General features: G+C 38.2%; 1 protein-coding gene across 10 annotated transcripts in view; it reads right to left on the bottom strand.

Annotated features, from left to right (window-relative positions):
• Positions 1–19,582, bottom strand: part of KIF16B (kinesin family member 16B) — a 140,573-nt gene that overhangs the window by 41,223 nt on the left and 79,768 nt on the right. For 4 of the 10 annotated variants that reach the window (XM_042461795.1, XM_042461823.1, XM_042461805.1 and 1 more), the window contains 6 exons: positions 17,444–18,796; positions 14,691–14,840; positions 13,631–13,736; positions 11,204–11,254; positions 3,449–3,571; positions 1,775–1,864 (listed from right to left, as the gene is read on the bottom strand). In XM_042461795.1, coding sequence (XP_042317729.1) covers positions 1,775–1,864; positions 3,449–3,571; positions 11,204–11,254; positions 13,631–13,736; positions 14,691–14,840; positions 17,444–18,796 — 1,873 coding nt within the window. Of the gene's footprint in view, positions 1–1,774; positions 1,865–3,448; positions 3,572–4,935; positions 10,052–11,203; positions 11,335–13,630; positions 13,737–14,690; positions 14,841–17,443; positions 18,797–19,582 lie in introns of those variants that run through there. The other 6 variants (XM_042461815.1, XM_042461822.1, XM_042461777.1 and 3 more) reach the window with 6 other exon arrangements.

Genomic DNA, 19,582 nt, shown 5'->3' with positions numbered 1-19,582 from the left:
CAAAGAGGACGCAGTTGCAATACCAGTGGATGTATAGGTGTGCCAGTAAAAAGACAGCCACCTTTGTCACTCTGGGACTTCCACAATGACAGACGAAAACCCTATCACATGGTAAAGACTGCATTTACGGATGGAGATGAGAACAAGCAACTGTTTTGCTTTTTCTTCTACACGTCAAAACAAAATGACAGAGGTGGCTTCTAAAACCACGTTTCATTCTATTTTAGACCAGGGTGCTGTAATAGTAATAATAATAATCTCTCTGGCTTTGCTTCGCGAGCGAAGATTCAGAAAGGACTCATCCCGCGCTTTGTACAAGCGTGCTGGTGACTAAAAAGTCCAATCCAGGATAAACAGGTCCGGTTGCAGAAAGCACAGTGGAAAGTCTCCTTGGGTGATGTTTCCGGGTTGCGGTTCTTTCTGCGTTGTCGTTTCTCTTTGAGACTCGTTCGCCGTGAGCTTTCGAAAAAGGCTGCAGCATCGTGGATAGTACATCTCCATACCTCCTGGTGCGAGGCCAGGGCAGACCATTGTTGGTGATCAGTTTGGCCAAGCCTGAGATGTTGTTTCAGGGAGTCCTTGTATCTCTTCTTTGGGGTGCCCCTCTTACGTTGTCCCATGGCGAGTTCACCGTAGAATACTATTTTTGGGAGGCGATGGTCATTCATCCTAGAAACGTGTCCTGCCCAACACAGCTGCATTCTCAGTAGCATGGCCTCAATGCTGGTGATCCCTGCTTGCTCAAGGACAGCAACATTTGTCACATAGTTAGTCCAGTGTATATTTAGAATTGTGCGTAAACAGCGCTGATGAAAGCGTTCAAGGAGTCGTAGGTGCTGGCTATAGGTGACCTATGTTTCAGATCCATAGAGGAGAAAAGACAGTACAATGGCTCTATACACACTGTATAGTAATAATAATAATATATGCCGCCCAATCACTGGGAATCCGGGAGGCTTACACCAGAGGGGATAATAGACGGTTCCCTGCCCTCAGGCTTACAATCTAAAAAGACACGACACAAAAGGAGAAGGGAATGGTGAGGTGGGGTTTACTAGAGCAAAGGAAAAATGCCATCCCCCCCACCCCGAAGGTTACTCGATGATCCTGTGCCAGTTACTACTGCCCACACTCCAAAATACAATAAAAATAAAATAGCAGAGTAACATCTCAAAACATTCAACAGGATGGATCCTGAGTTTTGCAGAGAGTGGTACTATGTGAATACAATGATCTCACAGGTGGAAATGGGTGAAAATAACAGCTTCTTCCCCTATAACCTCCTATGACCCTGAAAACCTGCTCTGAAGGAATGGGCCAGGTATGCAAGTATTTATTTGGCTGAGAAGAGGCCCTGCTTCACCTTCTTGGACAAAAGGTACCCTACTAATTGTGAAAGAACATACAGTATCCACATTAGTAAACCAACTTGGTTTATAAATTTATCACCATTCAAAACATTTTCGAGGGGACTACTCACAACACTCATATGTCAAACAAGGGTCCGGTTTAAACCTCAAGAAATCTATAACTTGCTGCAAAATTAGTTAAGCATACTTTTTATGTGCAAAGCTTTTAAAGCATTCTCCCAGCAAGCAATAATGCCAACCAATCAACAACTTTTAACACCTCCTACCTCAGACACAGTGAGAACCATCTGTGATAAAATGCAACCAATTCTTGAGAAGCAAATGAAAAAGCTTATCTGTTTACATTATCAACACAGACTGAAATGATTAAAAGAAACACAAGTAAAAATGTATTGGGAGCTCACCTCTGGATATTTTAATTTTAGTGTTTGATGCATTTCTCTGAAACGACTGTACCGCCTAAATACTGCCCATGTTTCACCTAGGACTGAAATCTGTTACGTAAAGGTAGAAAAACAGTGTTAATAAAGAGAAAGACACTTTTCATTTTCAGATAAACACATTTATTTGGTGTCTAATAAATGCTTTTGCCTTTAATTGTTCATCCCCCACCAATCGGTAAACTGTTACTCGCAGGAGTAATTGAAGGAGAGCATGGAGGAATGCTAAGCTACAAGTAAGACTTAGGAAAATAATAAACTTGTCTTCTCTGCATTCAAGGATACTCTCTTCACTCATAGCCATAGCTGCATGGAAGCAGCAGTAACTCCATAATTCCATGTTGCTGTGGGCTGCAGATAAACAACTGAACCTTGTGAGGAGTGTTGTTTGTGAGGATTTATTCGGGCAAACAGTTTTGGATTTGTCCCTCCAAATAGGAGGAAGGGTACCAACTGTATATGAGGAAGACTTGCAATTAAGCCCACCCATCATTCTGCCATTCACATACAACTCCATGGGAATCACACTACAGAGAAATGACAGTGGAGTGTGGTGGAGTCTCCCTCCTTGGAGGTCTTTAAACAGAGGCTAGATGGCCATCTGTCGGGTATGCTTTGATTGAGAGTTCCTGCATGACAGAATAGGGTTGGACTGGATAGCCCTTGTGGTCTCTTCCAACTCTACAACTGATCTATGATTCTATGATACAGCTTCAAGAAAATCAATAGGTATTTTGCCATCAGCTCTTTCTGTGAATTTGGCTTCACCCTATGCACAACTATATTGTAGTGAACATGTTACCCTTTTCTTGTTTTGATAACAAATATACTAGCATTTGTCAATTCAATACATGGGAAGGAAATAGACTCACTAATGCAGGATTATAAAAGATCTAGGGCCACACAACAGGCTCAATAGTATTTAAAAATCCAGAGAATTACATTAGCGACAGTCAGTGATAAAGCGCTTGGCTCTAAAACTGCATTTTTCAAACTCCTTGAAACCAGAATTTTTTTCTGTACTACTGTCCCTACCCTAGCCTCAAAGCCTCTCCCCCAAAAATGCACCCAGCTCCTTGACTTCCTCTGTGCACAGAAATCTCTCCAGCCCAATCCTAGTCCATGTCATATTCTATTCTGTTCCAGAGGCTCCTCCAGAGGAATACTTTGGGGAACCTGTGGCTAGGTGGGTGGAGTATACTGGGGGGAAAATTGGATACCCTCACTTGTAGAAGAATCTTCCACCAGGACAGTGGTTCCTAACCTTTGGTCCTCCAGAAGTTTGGACTTTAGTTCGCTGAATTCCTAATAGCTAAGCTGGCTGGAGTATTGAAGTCCAAACACCTAGAGATCCAAAGTTTGGGAGCCAGTGCATTAAGACGATGCCATCCAGTGGTTACAATAGAATGTGACTTTCATTCCCCACTACTGATGTTCCATGCCAACAACAGAATGCCCAAGAGCACTGGTTCAAGGAATGTTCACAAAGAGAAAATGAGAAAAAGTAAGGCACAAAATGTAGCAGAAAATTTTACTCTTCTCTTTCAATGGCTGCTTTTCCCTCTAGAAAACATACAACATGCAAATGGAAATGGAAAAATAGCTTTAATTTTAAAAATATGCACTGAAAAACCTTACCTTTATTTCATATTCATAATGCTCATCCTTTCCCTGCCCACAAAGGACATAGCGTGGAATACTAATTTTAACTGGATTCTTTAGATCATCTGGGCTTGTTTTAACAGAGCGATAGATCATTCGCTATCAAATGAATACCAAAAAGGAAGAACAAATTAAAACGTGCATCACTCCATGAACAATACTCTGTGAGGACAGGATATGTTATCTGAGAGAAAAGTAAAATAAAATAAGATTGTATAAATGAAGGACTTAAGACAAACCAAATTGTAATCCTCTTGTGAACGGTCAAACCTTTCTTTATGGTGGTATGTGCTCTGCAGTTATTTCTGACTTATGACAACTCTAAAGTCAACCTATCATCGGGTTTTCTGAATCTGAGAGAGCATGATTTGCCAAAAGTCACCCAGTGGGTTTCTACAGCTGAGCCAGGATTCAAACTCTGGTCTCGAGTCATATAGTCCAAGACTCAAACCACTATGCCACGCTGGCTCCTTTTCCTTATGGTACAGAGGAATAAATGGAGAACAGCATTGCAAAATGTTGCTTACTCTTTTTGCAATTTTAACCACAAACAATAAATATTTGATAGGATTGTCTAAATTCACAACAGAAGCACAGAAGCTTTGATCCTCTGTATCCATGTAGTCAAAGCTCCACTCATGGGACACTCTTGCTAGCAAAAGAGAAAGGAAATGACTTCTGCTAAGTCATCTTTGCCCCAATATCCCATCAAAAATATCCCATGCTTTGTAAAATTAGTGAGCTCTTCAGAAAAGCATAGGAAGTGATGAGGATGAAGCACTCCTTTCAAGAATGGGAGTCTCCATTGTACTCCCTTCTACAAATGGGAGAAGTCCTTCTATTTGTAGAAGGGCAATTACATAACTTATAACCATTATCATCAGAAATAAAATAATATAGAATGTATTTATTTATATCATGCAAACACCTTCTGAATGGAACCCTATTATGTTTGTGTTCTCTGTCTTCTATGTATTAGAAGTAAGATGTAATTAATTTCTAAAGGAATGTGGTGGGGAAAGAGGATCAAAATGCAATTTCAGAAATCCACAATCAGAATTTAGAATCATTGGGTTGAAGCCACCAACAAGAGTTAACTACGTATAGTTGACCCGCCTTATCCACGGATTTTTAAATCTGTGGATTCAAGCATCCACGACGTAAAAATAGTCCAAAAATTATGAATTCCAAATATTAAACCTTGATTTTCCATTTTATATAAGAGACGCCATTTTGTTGTGCCATTATATTTAACGGGACCTGATCATACACAAATTTTGTTATCCATAGGGGGTCCTGAAACCAAACCCCATAACAAGTGCCCACTGTATATACTCATGCACAAGTCAACCTCATGTATAAGTTGAGGGAAGGTTTCAGGGTCAAAATCCTGGCTTTTGATATGACCCATGGATAAGTCAAGGCTAAAAGATTGGGGGGCTATAACAAAGGATGGAAAAGGGGAAAACACTACTTCCCTCCCTCCTTCTCTCAACCACCTAACACCACTTCCCTGGTGCTGGAGAAGGTTTTAACACTGGATTGGGAAGGGAAGGAAATGGAGCTAAAGGGGTTTTTTCTTGGATGGGAAGTGCAGGCTTTCAAATTGGATTGGGGAGGGACAGAAGTAGAGCTAAATGGGGAGTTTCTTGGAGGGGAAGAGATGGCTTACAAATCGGACTGGGGAGGGATAGAAGTAGAGCTAAATCGGGGGGGGATTTTTTTGATGTGAAGAGACGGTTTACAAATCGGACTGGGGAGGGACAGACGTGGAGCTAAATGGGGTATTTCTTTGATGGAATGGAATGGCTTACAAATCAGATTGGGAACCTCTTACACACACACACACACACACACACACAGCCTCCTGTCTCAAGGCATGAAGAGTGGGGCATCAGGCTGTGCTTGTTTCAGGACATTTTAAAACAGTATTAGTGTATTGACCCATACATAAGTCAACCCGGGATTTTAGGGTCAATTTGGGGGCATAAATCTCTTGACTTATAATCGAGTAGATACGGTAGTCCATGCGCACCATTTTGCAAGAATTCACAACTAAAGCACTCCTGAGAGGTAGGCATCTACCTTCTGTTCATAGATCTCAAAAGGAAACTTCACAACCCTTGAGAGTCTATTCCACTGTCAATCAGCTCTTACTATCAGAATTTTTTCCTGCTATTAAGATGGGAATCTCTTTTCTTGTAATTTGAATCCACTGATTCATCTTATAGACTCTGCAGCACGTGACAATTCCATTTTGCTAGTACAGTACTGTCAGTGTTAGAATGCATGTGTACTTTTCTAATACAATTAGATATTTCCAAGATCTTTATCAAATGCCTCCGCCAAATGGCCATTTTGAACTTCATGGGCTTAAGAAGATAGGTTTGTATGAACTGAGCTTCTAATTGTTTAGTTTCTTGACATTGGGCACAATTTGGAGAGGGAAGGGAGAGTCTCTCTCTCTGTGTGTACATCTGTAGGGAGAGAGCAAAATACTCAAAATTCAAAATCCATAAAAGGGTCTCTGCCTAAGAAAGGAGCGGTTAGGAGGAGTAGTTCTTAGGCAAACTTAGGGGATCTTGAATTTTGTTGTATTTTGCTGATGGTCAACATGGGTATCTCTAAATATGTTTCCTGGATTTGAAGATAACAATTTTTACTGTAACAAGGGAAACTTTAAGAAGAGAGATCTAATGGACTGTGACTTAACTTTTTGAGCTGTTTACCTCTAGCAAAAGTAAAACTCTTTCATCTGGACTACTAGCAAGTTTTATCCATACAGCACCTCAACATTTTTACAGATGCACCAATACAAGGACTTCCTGAGGAATTCAATATTTATGTCTAAGAAAAGAGCAGTTAGCTTTGCACAGGACAGGGACAACTTGGATCACAAGGGAAGTTACTTTTCTGTTTGTAATAAAGTTGAAATTTTAGTACCTATCTTTTATTGCCCTTTGTCCCTTGTCCCCACCTGGCCAAGAAGGGGGATTGGGGCTTTGAATGCATTCAGATCCCTCCAGAACAGCCTAACTACAACAGAAGCAATATCTAATATAAAATGTAGGTCTGTAATTCTATCATCATTCCTATTCTCCTCCTGTATGCTTTTTTAAAAAGATTTTTGCCTGATGAGTAAGTCAGTGGAGTTTCGAAAGCTTACATGATGTACTTTGTGCATTTCAGTTGGCTAATAAAGGTATCACTCTTTAGTGAATTTTAGATTTTGTTGTATTTTGCTGCATGGCCAACACAGTTACCTCCGAATATGTTTGAAAGGTTTTAGTGTGCTATATCTTTAGGAAGGAAAATACAGAAGCCACTGCCCCCAATGATATTTCTTCCTGCCCCCCCACATCGTTCGCATATCTAGTCCAAGTCCCCTTGTGTTCTTTGGAAGTATTTTGTCAAGTAAAAAGCTAATCTGTATGATGGCACTGTTTGAAAAAAAAATAATGATTGTGAGCAACTGGAAAGACCTGAGCAATCAGCAGCTGAACTGATTTTTAGTGAAGCAAATTAAATTGATAGATGTGTATGCATGCGTGTGGTATGAGTTTTTTATTCCCTGTAATTATGCAAAGTCAACATTATAAAATGAGGTTTTCCTGCAAGAATTTGTACGATACTGTTCTAGCTTGACTCAATGTATCTAGCTTGATATTATAATTTTGATATTTAAAAAGTGATTGTTTCACGGTAGATTTAAGTGTATGAAAATATGGAAATTTTCTGACAAGTAATAGGCAAATAAATTTCAAAACAATTTTCTCTTTAATACATGGACTAATTTTAGAACAGAAACCCTCATTGTTTCTGCTAATAGCTGTCTCCCCCATGGAAAATTCACAAAATTCTGTCCTGATGCCCAAATTTATTTAGTCATTCATTTACTTTGAAAATGTATTCAAAATTTGCTTTTTAAAAGATTCTTACTGTGGTTTACTAGCACCAATTTGGAATACAGAAACACATAATATCTGAAAAGTGTATGAAGTTTTTCTTTATTTTTATCCCAGTACGCACCTTGGGATTTGTACATTAAAAAGCAAGCTATGTACTAACAATGGCAAATATTCTGCAGGTTGGCAAACTAACACAGAAGAACAAATCTTAATAATCAAAATGGATACAGACTCAAACTTCAAGCCCTGTTTTCCCAAACATGAAAGTATTCTGAATTTAAATTACCTCATATATGTATTCAGAAGTCAGGTTTTTTTTTTTTCTCCCATGAAATAGCTGCACATCTGAGAAGGCTAATAAAAATTTCATCATGTGGTTCCAGAGAGCCTGAGAACAGGAATCTCTCTTCCTCTGCCTTAAGGAACTAATGCTAACACTTAACACCAACATTTAAAAATAATTCTGACAAAACAGTTTTCCTTCAAATGCAAACCTGTTTCTCTAAAACTGAATATCTGTCTCATCTGAGAAATATCTGAAAGCACACTGACATATTTAGGGATTATTTGCATATTTTCCCCAAGTACCAGAGCTTGATTATTGTACTTAAAGTGTAAAGTGCATTCATATCAACTATCCTGTCAAATGCAGCATGAGCGTAATGGCATCTTCATTTGAACTGAATGTCAATTTCCACATATCCAATGGAGTGCTAGGATGGATATTATAAAAGGATGAAACACATCTCACTGAGACATTCTTTTCTCTTTGTGACATGCAAGACCAACTCGTGCCTGATTCACTGCCAACCTTACTTTCTTGAAAAAATGCAAGGTCAATTTTTATTTGATTGTCTTTCTCTGAGACACTCACAAACCTCAGCTCATTTAAACAACGCATCTGAATTTTGTCAAACTGCATGTGATCAGCGAAGGAATACAGCAGTTGAGGGCCATAGTACTCCTGTACAAGACCTATATGAGTATTCGTGAGGATGAGTGATCTGATTTCATCCTCCAGCTTCACTGCTGTATAGAGTATTAGCTGAACTTCTCCTAAAGGGGGTTTGTTGATTTCCATGTTCTCATGGAGTAAGTAAATCAGATCAGCTAAATTTTTCTCAAAATTGCATGACAGATGCATGCCATTTTCAAAAACTAAGTCAGTGAGTCCTGAATTCCAATCAAGTGAAAGTTTTAACAAATCACCATTTAATAGTGGATGATTTAAGCAAGCATAATCTGATGAGGAAATCAAGATGCTAAGTATATCATGGGATATTCTTTGGGTGAAATATTTGTTATAGGTAAATAGTTTTATTCCATTTTCTGCATTGGAACACAAAAGGCTCATGTGCTGTCCAGCATAACCAATTTGGATTTCAGTTAATATAGTGACTGGGAGAATATGAAAAATTTCCAGAGAGTCCTGACTGCACTCCAGTTGACTGGGTGAAGAAATGATGGCATACAAAAGAGAACCAAGTAAAACTAGGCATGCAGGCTCAGGACCTGGTTTTTTATAGTTTCCCACAGCAATCCAGTATATTCCTTTCAACTCATTGGGTTTGGCACATATTTCTGGGAAGATGCAGATCAGATGCTGAAGTAGTTCATTCCAAGGATATAGCTGCAATTTCAGAAGCACATCTGAGAAGGATACAAAATTTTGCCTAAGCACCACTTTTTCATTTCTGCAATTACTAGGTCCCTGAGTGTGATCAGTTCTACACAGATCACTTGAGATATTTGAGCACAAGAACTCCACGGCATCATTTTTTCCCAAATGATTTTCTGAGATGGTCCTGGCATTGTGAGAGGCAACAACCTCCTTGCCTAAAAACATACCTAACTCTATTTTCTTAACAAATGGAAAGCTTTTAACAAGTGATGTCATCCATGTGTACTTTCCATTTTTTTCACACAAGCTGGTTAGATCTTTGACAGAATTAGAAAACCAGCTACTCTTAAATAAATGGCTATTAGCATCATTGCATAAACTGGAGAATTTGGTGAAAAGATGTCCCAGGCTGTAAATGTGTTTTGTTGCCACATCTGAATCTGAGAGATGTTGCTGGCTGGACTTTATAGCCCTTTCATCCAACTGCTGACTTGGAATCTGTTCAGAAACTTGAGGAATTTCATTACAATATTTTCTGAAAGAAAGAGAACAGCAAGCACCAGACTGATGTCTAGCAGAGGCTAAAAGTTCAGAGAAAGGTGCATGGTGGGCTTGGGAACAATCAGGTTCTGTTCCTGTGGTGCAGCATTCCCAAGAAGGAGCAGGTAGACTTGTATTTCCAGAATGATGGAGTTCTGCTTTTTGATCTGACAAATGAGTAATCCTATATCCATCATGGGTTTGAAGAAGCCATTTTGTACAGTCTTTAGAGCAGTTTTTCTTGTTCTTTATGATTCTGGTTTGATTTGATTCATTTTTCCTATTACACAGAATTCTGATGTATTCCTTTTTGAACCAGTATTTATTTGTATTTTCTTGACTCATGTGGAATGGCAGGACTCTCCTCCAGTAAGGATTAAATGTGCCTATATATTTCTCCTGCTCACTGATGACCTCTATTCTTGCATCTTCATCACCCAGGTTATGAAAAGGGTCGTCAGCATTACATACTGCGAAAAAGCCATAAATGGGCAACCCGTGCTGTCTTCTCTGTTTAAAATGTCAACAAAAAGACAAATACAAGAGAGGTACCTTGGTGTACTTAATAGAAACACTGTTGTGATTTAAATTTTTACACGTGGATTTAGTTGTGTGCAACCACAATTACATAGGATTGAAACAAAATCAAATTGACCATGATCTGCTGGGTATCAAAATGAAAAGCCAGGATTCCCTTGTGCCATCACCTTGCATTTAAAACAGTATCCATTTCAGTTAACGGTTAGATAATTAGTTTGTATTTCTAAATGAAAGAATTCCTTTTGATTTTGCAAATTCTGACTAAATCCTATATTCTCAGTCACAAAAAGAAGAGAAACAAATTTATTCAATTACAGTCTGCCCTTGAACATACGCTCTTTCCCCCATACCTGGGGAGGGGGGTTTGGAACGGATCCCCTGTGTATGGGGAAAAGATTGTATGCTCAAGTCCCATAGAAAATAATGGAGGGTGTGTTTGTGGTGCGGTGCGCACAGTATGGGTTCACACCCCATTACTTCTGCCTGGGGCTTGCCTTTCGCGTAAGCTCAGAGCTGCGGAAGGCAAGCCCGCTTATGGGGAGGTCCAACTGTACTAGAACTCACTGGAACACATCTATTTTAATTTGGAATGGAACAATGGAAACCTAACTGGCAAAAACAAAACAAAACAAAACAAAAAAGAAATAAACAAATAAAAACTGAACACTCTTCCAACTCATTTAAGCATACAATATTTCCATATTGTCATACATATTTGCAAAACTCAAACATTATTTATTATTGTTGGCAAGCTATCTAGTACTGACAAAAAGGATGCCCTCTCATGCAACTAAGATAGCTGGGATTGAGACAAATTTTAGTATATTCTGTATTTTATATCCAATTCCCTCTAAGTAAAAACTTTGCAAAAAATACTAAGCAAAAACTTTGATAGACATTTGAAAGGATACTGTTGTAGTATCATAATATTTGAAAACCATTACCACCATCAACACTATCCAAACCTTCACCAAAGCAGCAGATTTAATTTTAAGCCTATTCCATTGACCATTAATCTTGCTGGAATAGAGAATTATAATTAAGATGCATAACGTTAAGAAATTTAATTAGAGAGCATGCTGTAATTTCAGCATTTCTTCAAGATGATAAGGTATAACTTACCTCATACTTTAATTTGCGTTGAACAGTACCATTACAACATTTCTCATTATTCTAGAAAGCAAAGCAAAGATATGGCTCAAAATTTTTCATTCTCAAAAAAGGTGACACAAAACTAAAATCGGTCAATTTAGCTGGAAGAAGAAAACATAAGAGGAAAAGTTGAAGGTACTTGGCATGTTCACCTTGGTGAAGAGAAGGCTGAGGGGTGACATGATTGCCCTCTTTAAAAGTCTCAAGGGCTGTCAAAGAGAGCTGGGTACAGGCTTGTTCTCTGCTGCCCAAGAAGGTAAGACCAAGTTTAAAGGTTACAAGAGCAATTTCGATTGAGCATTAGAAAAAAATTCTTAACAGTTAAGAGTGGTTTGACAATGGAACCATTGCTTAGAAAGGTGGTGGAGTCTCCTTCAAAAAGAGGTTGGACAGCTACCTGCTGGGGAAGCTTTAGCTGGAGATCCTACATTGAGCAGGGAATTGGATTAGATGGCCTGCGAGACCTCTTCCGGCTCTGTGATTCCATGGTTCTGTACTGATAATCCTGACTGGCCTCTTTCAGTCAAAAATAGCACAAAATGGCCTATATGCAAATACTTAGAAATGGCAAAAAGAAAATAGCTACCTGTATAATAAATAAATGAAAAACAAGAGAGCTAGCCCCATGTTCATTGTTATAATGCCACCATTCTATTAGTAGTTGAAACAGGTGACTAAGGAACGTAATGAAAGGAAATTATTTCATTTACTGAACTTAGAGATCAACATCTAGTGAAAAAGTGCAAATTTCTCTAACAATCCCAAGGAAACAATGAATTGCCACAGCATTCACATGCTGAAGGCCTGGCTTGCAGCATGTGAAGAACATGTGCTGTGCTGGTTCCATGCACCAAAGCAGACTTAATGTGTTTCAGTGTAAGTAATCATATGCAACCCCAGGGGCAGCATGTTGGTGGAGATTTGCCTGCTGCACCACAACCATTCTAGATAAGATCAAAGAGAATACATTTTTGCAATGAGAGAAATGTCCCTCCATAGCTTTGTATTCATCTAATAAAGGCACTTATCCAATATGTTCAGGGAAGCCATCGCTGTAGATTCACAAGACTTAACCACAGGTTGCTGCCTTGTGCCCCCACATCCCATGGGCCTTGAATTAACCTGAAAGGCCAAGAACAATGGGTAATGATCTTCTGCATGGCCATTTCTGATTCCATGTGGACACAGGACATACTAGCTATCACCGCACCCAGCCTATTACATTAACAAAGAGTGTGCTACCATGGGCATAACACTTCTAGAATCACCTGTCATTTATATAATAAGAAAGATGCAATTATTAAGGAACTGGAATACAGCCAATCTGTACAGTCAAGTACGCAGGAAGCTTGATCCAATGTAGCACCCATCCTATGACATCAAGAAGAGTGCATTCCCACTGGAACAACACTCTTAAAATCATCTGTCTACTATGAAGAGGAGGTGAAACCTCTGAAGAATTGGAACACAGACACCCCTTTCCAAACCTTGTGTGATTTGTGACTTATACATGTAGCAAAACATTAACCAGAAATGTTAACTAATATTTATCTGATTTGTGTCCAAAAATGTTTAGTCATCTAAATGAATGTGAAGCAGACGAATGATCTCACATGCGATAAAGCTGATTTCTGCAGATTACAGTGGATACTCCAGTAAAGACTATGAAGCCTTTTTTCAGTTTAAGGAGCTTTTCGGGAGGTTGGGGCAAAAGCCCAAACTCCTACAAATCTTGTGTGGCTGGCTCATATTCTATTTGATTGGAATGAGAGGTATTATAAACATGTGGACTAGCCCTAAGGTATATGTAAACTGATCTCACTTTCAAATGTTCAAAAGAAAATAGTTTTTTGCACATGAAGACAAGCAGAAAATAGAAGAGACTTCTGCCTTTGATGTTACCTTAATTATTTTTATTTTTAAAAGACCTTTCAGCCACTGACACTTGCACAACAGGCACATTATAATATTCTGTTGTAGATAGCATTTATGTTTGAAGGAGGCACTGCCATAAACTGCATTAAGCACATTTTCAGGGGGTAATCAAAGAGATTAAGAAGCCCTGATTACAAAGATAAAAATGAATGTACTTCTGGATGTGCAAAGTGAAGAACAGGAACCTGTCCTACCTGTTATATGTAAAGTGTCAACTACTTACATGGCACCAGCATTGGCTGAATATCCATTTGTCATAGAGGAACAGATAAAATGCCTGTTCAACTGCTGCTGCTTTTTTTCTTGAACAATTGTGAGAGATGAGGAAGTAAAGGAAATGCACTGAGTAGTTTCTTTTTTGAGCTGGATGCCATGAACTCTCAGAAGAATATGAGGGAAATACCACTTTCTGGAGGTGATAATAAATTCATCCTTAGGTTTAGGCAAGAACACCCATCTTACCTTTGTAAGGTCTTCAGAATGCAACAGCCTACTATTGTTCTCATCAGAACTACAGTGAATGTTTTGAAGGCGTCTCTGAACCTCTTCTTCAATGAAAGCATTTATTCTAAAAAATGAAAAAGAAAATGAAAAAAAAAGTCTTTAAAAAGTACCACAAGGACACTGTCCCGTAGGTAATAACACAGAGAACACATAAACCAGCTATTTTTTAATGATTCTTGGGGATAAGAAATACGGCAGGATGATAAGAGAAAGAAAAACATATTTATAGTTTTAATATATTGCACCCTGGCCTGAATCTTGGAAAGGCTATCAACACTCTTGCTCAAATTGTATAGAAGCAATTACTTGTCTTGCTTTTAGATGTACTGTGGTTACTAATTGCAGTAAACAGACAATTTGGTGGCAGTCTGTTTCCTCATTCCATTAAAACATACAACAGCAGCAATCAGTTTCAATCCTCTAGTTAAAAACATCAATGGAAGTTTGGTTATTGTTTTCAGTAACAACAGGATTTCTACCATGGCTTGCAGCATATAATTCTAGTTCCCACTGTGAAATTTGCTTATTTATAGTAAGAGAAAGCATTATCTTACAGTTGTTAGAGAGCAGAAGTTTGGTTAAAAGCAACAGAAGGAAGAAGAATTGTGTGTGTATATTGATAATGTTTTTAAAAAACAACCTCAAGGGAGTTGTGGTAGGGAGAGAGATTCTGTTCTGCATATACTATTGGGTAATGTTTCATATTCCCTTGATTATACGGCATTAAACAGATTTCCCAAATGTTGTGAAAGTATAATTATGAAATGCTAGAAACCCTTGGGCCTCAATTTTAAAAGCTCAGACTCATGAGCTACTGCAAGCACAAGCAAAACAAGATTCAGTCTTATTTGGGAAACATTTCAAACTCTTCAAAGCCATAGAACTGTGCCATTTTACTCCAATTACAATGAAACTGCTATTTTAGCAATTTTATTAAAAGCATCCATCTAAAAATACTTCCGTTCAAAACTAGGTTATAGGATTTTTTAGAAACATACAGCAAAACATGCATACATACCTGTCATCCACCAATGGAATGAAGTGGGATTGAGATTTTGTAACATTACATGTGGGAGGAAGTCTCTCATCTATGGGTCCAGGGTACCCTTTTTCAACTCCACCCCCTTCATATATCGTCTGCTTCAATTGCTGTATTTGTAAATCCAAACTGTCAAAAAAATTAAACAAATATTATTTAAGATGTTTCTTCACAGTCGGATTGCTGAAATAAGCTCTGCTGTAGGAAGCTTCCTTAACACAAGCCTCCTGACTTTCAGCTTATCCAGAAGGACATTATCAACATAGCTTGGGGTGGTGTTGGACAACCACTTATGCTATGTTGGATTATTTGAGTATCTTCCCAAAGTAAATGTTGATACTTGCCATATGAAGAATCATTTTCTACAGTACTTAAATTAGCTCAGACCATCCTTACATCCAATTGTGCTTGAGTGGAAACATCACTAGTTTCAATATCATTTGAGAAGGTTAAACCATGATATTACCACACAAGTAGCAGTCTCTTTGATACACACACATATCACCTAAAATATAATTTTAACTGTTTAAATAGCACAGTGCTCATTTATCAATGAGGAAAGACATTACAATACAAGTTGAGACTCCCTTATCTGAAATGTGTGGAACAAGAGGTGTTTTGGATTTCAGATATTATTATTATTATTATTATTATTATTATTATTATTATTATTATTATTATTATTGATGACCTGTACTTACATATGCATACATAAGGAGATATCTTGGAGATGGGACCCAAATCTAAACACAAAATTTATTTATCTTTCATTTACACCTTATAGACATAGCCTGAAGGAAATTTTATACAATATGTTTAATAATTTTGTATGTGAAACCAAGTCTGTGTACCCAGAACCATTACAAAGCTAAGGCGTCACTATCTCAGCACCTCCCCCCCCCCAATGAAAAAAATTGTTTTTGGGAATATTTGATTCCAGATAAGGGAGGTTCAACCTCTATAAAAATGTTAACCAAATGAACACTAGTAATTTACAGAGAAAAATATGTTAGTGAGCTCATTAAAGTTAGATTGATTTATTAGTCTTAGATCATGAGCAGCACTTGAGTAAACTTGGCTCATTTTTCAACAGTATCAACAATTTAGTTTTGAGGTGTACTGGCGCAAGTCAGGAGATACAAATGATGACAAACAGTTTTTAAAAATTCAAGTATTTTTGGAGGAAACCTTAAGAAAACAGCGAGTCTATTATTGGTTGGTCTCTTATTTATGCCTACAACAGCTGCACAGTAGATAACTAATATGTTAAAACAAACACCAGTGCAGACAATCTGTTTTGGAAGATTAACATCTGCTGCTTTCAAAATGTAAGCAGCCTCATATTTCATCATGCTCCAAAACAAAATAACACATATCACTCCAGATAACATGGAAATATTAATGATCATCTAAAATTTGCATTGGAAAAGTATTTAGAACTTTAGATAAGTCTCTATATTGCTGCTGCATGGTCTCTGTAATTCTTTGTTTAGTATAGAAGAAGCTGAACTATTGATTCAAATTTGATTTTTAATCCTAGCTCTTTCTTTTCAACAGAGCTGCAGAAGACTTAAAGGAACAGATTTAAACTAATAGTTCAATCAAAAGAACATGAATAAACAAGTTGTTACACCACAATTAACAGCTTCTCAGAACTAAAAGTCTGTAATGAGAAGTACTTTACAGCCACCATCATATAGGTACTTTAGAATGACATAGCCATGTTAGTCTGGAAAATCAGTATGCAAAGGGAATTTTGTAGTGCCTTTGAGACTACCTGAAAGTAAACAGAGGGTAGCATGAGTCTACCCTATGCATCTGAGGAAGTAGGCTTCAGTCTACGAAAGCTCATGCTACCAGCTTCTTTCTTTCAGTTAGGGCTGAATCAGAGGGCCCTGAGGGGGTGGCTTGATGCCACCCCTTTGCACGCCGGGTTGGGGCCATAGGAACCGCACGCCATGCCCCCAAAGCTATTTTTTTTTTACCAGCAAAAAAGAAGCAGCAAAATGCTGCTCCTTTTTGAGCTAGCAAAAAGTCAGCTTTTCCGCTGCTGCAGCTTTGTAACACTCCTGCGGTGTGCACCATATAAACACAGCAATGTCATATGCCACAAAGCTGCCCGCAGTATGGTCAGGTGGGCGGCATGATGCTGGCTTGGGGGCAGCATCCAAGCACGTGGCATTTAAATGCCACACTCTGATGCCACCCCCAAGCTGGCACAAAGGGGCTGTCTGTTTTGCCCCTCAGTCTCAAAGATGCTACTATATCCCTTTGCATACTGATAGGTAATTTGCTTAATCTTGCTGCACTGAAAATAGATTAAACCGTGGCATCAGTATTTATCTCAGATGTTGTAATGGCTAGAACAAAATGTAAACAATATGAAAGATGTGGCAGAAATAATATCATCTGACAGACATCTGATATAATCTAGTTTAACAAACTAAATATGACATTAAAATGTCTTCAATGTTAACAAACATGTATTTTTTATTAAAAAAAAATATAATGGATTGACTGATAATTTTCAGGGTAGCAACAGTTGGGATAAAATACCTCTCCAAAGACTCTTCCCTGTTACTAAGATCATTTTGACTATGAGAAGAGTTCTATCGTTAAGCTCTAGTTCAGTGACTACCCTTCTCCTGCAGCACTGAAACAGGGAATTTAAAATAAATGGAACTGAGGAATGTGCATATGTATGTGTTAATGGCAAAATGGATTCCTCTTACTGTTCTCGGTCTTGTTCCAATGCTTTTTGTTCTGCCTCCAGAGTAGCTTGCAAGCCTGCCTGTTCACTGCAACTGCTGTTCAAAGTCGCAAGTTTCTGTTTTTGCTCCTCAATCTCTATTGTAGAATGACGCTGTAAAGCAGAGTGTCGCCTTTCTATCTTTGCCACTGCTTGCTCCAGTGCCTCTCGCTGCTGTTTCTGTCTTGATTCAAGAATTTCTTTTTCCTTTTTCCTAACTTTTTCTTCTTGTCGAGCTACATTGGCAGTGAATTCAAATGTTTCTTGAAGCTGCTGTAGCTGGCTGGCACTGGCCCTATACTGTGCAAGTTGTTCCTCCTTTTCTTCTAACTCTCTCTCAACTTCATAGAGAGTATTGTCCAAGCTTTGCCAGCCTCTGTCAAGTACTTCACAGGCCCTTTGCTTTTCTTCCAATAAAGCTGGTAAAGGATTATTAGTCAGATACAGTAGCTGCTGTTCTTTATGCTGCAGCCTATACTCAACTGATTTTATTCTGTTACATTCTTCAACTATTAATGCAGTGTCCTGTATGCTTCCATCATTTTTCTCAAGATGTAAGTGCTGTGTATATGAGTGTTTTAAATGATCCAAATCTTCACATTCATCAGCTATCTCTTTTTCTAGATGATCCCTTTGTTGAACCAAGTCTCTCTCTAAACTAGTTAGCCGTTCTAGCTGTTTTTGCTTGAAATCCATGAAGTTATGCTGTATCTTTTCTAACTCTTCACAGTCTTCATCTCCTTCGGATCTGGCTTCTTTGACTCGCAAAAGAGACTCTTTGATGTCTTCAAGGTCCTTCTTTTCATCTTCAACTCTTTGCACATCTCCTCTTTTGAGTAGCAGCTGTATCATAACCTGTTTGTCTCTAAGCTGTTCTTCTAAATTTGCCACCAGTAGTACCTGATCTCTTTCCTGTTCCTCCAACCTCTTTTTTTCCAGTTCTAATTTGACATACTGTTCTTCTTTTTCATTTTTAAGCTTTTCAAGTTCTCGGAAAATCTGCATTTTCTCTGCTTTCTCATTCTGATTGAGTTCTTGTAGTCGCTGAAGTTCTTCTTTAACTCTAGAAAAAAATTCTTCTTCTTGTTTCTTTTTTTGAAGTTCTATTTCTTGCTGTTCGCGTAATCTCTCTTCTTCAAATTTTTCCTTTTCTGCCAACAAGTCTTTCATCCTGCTTTCTATATGAAAGCTTTTCCTTTTAAGATTTTCCTCTTGTTTTCTGATTTGCAGCTGAACTATTTCTGTTTCCTTACGCTGAGACTCCACTTCTTGTTGCATTCTTTCCAGTTCAGCTTTGTTAGATTTCTGTTTTTCTTCCATTTCTTCGATCAGCTTTCTAATAATAATAATAAGGAAAGGTATTTTATTTTTTTCAAAAAAAATTGTACTTAAGAGATAGTATTTAAAAAAACAAACAAATGCTATTTCTTTGGTCTTAGTACAATTGTTTCTATTACAAAGCAACTGAGAAAAGTAGCCCTTGAACAAGATTAACTGTGCATTAAGAATCCTGTTCAAAGTGTATCATGCACTATATGTATTTATAGGCAGACACAATATAATGCATGTGAATATGTATGCATAAAATATATTTATATAAGAATAAATACATTCTTAGTGATAAACTACTTAGAATTACTTAGCTAGAACTTTAAACCTATATCAACAAGTACACCAAATTCAATCCAAAGGTTGTCCACTGCTGGGAGGAGATCCTTCAGATGAAGTTCCACTTAGGTCCAAAACACGCTGCAGAAATAATCCAGTTTGAGACTACCTTAACTATCCTGGCTCAGTGCTAGAGAATCCTGAGAATTTTAGTTTATTGTGGCACCAGAGCTCTCTGACAAAGAAGGTTAAATGTTTCACAAAACTATAGTTCCCAGAATTCCCTAGCATTGAGTCAGGGCAGTTAAAGCAGTCTCAAACTAGGTTATTTGTGCAGTGTGCTTTGGACCCAAGAATAGTCCGACTGGCTCAAACATACCAAAATGCTTTCCCTCTGCATAACCCAGTGCCACCTCCAAAATTGTTCCAAATGGGTCCCAACCCTTAAAGTAGATCTTCAGAAGACATGGGAGTGCAGCAGGAAGGGAGGAATCCACAAGATAGCCTCTTCCCC

The sequence above is a fragment of the Sceloporus undulatus genome, chromosome 1, assembly GCF_019175285.1.
Source record: "Sceloporus undulatus isolate JIND9_A2432 ecotype Alabama chromosome 1, SceUnd_v1.1, whole genome shotgun sequence".
NCBI classification, from domain to species: Eukaryota; Metazoa; Chordata; class Lepidosauria; order Squamata; family Phrynosomatidae; genus Sceloporus; species Sceloporus undulatus.
The sequence above is the reverse complement of the archived record's forward strand: the minus strand, read 5'-3'. Positions and strand labels throughout refer to the sequence as shown.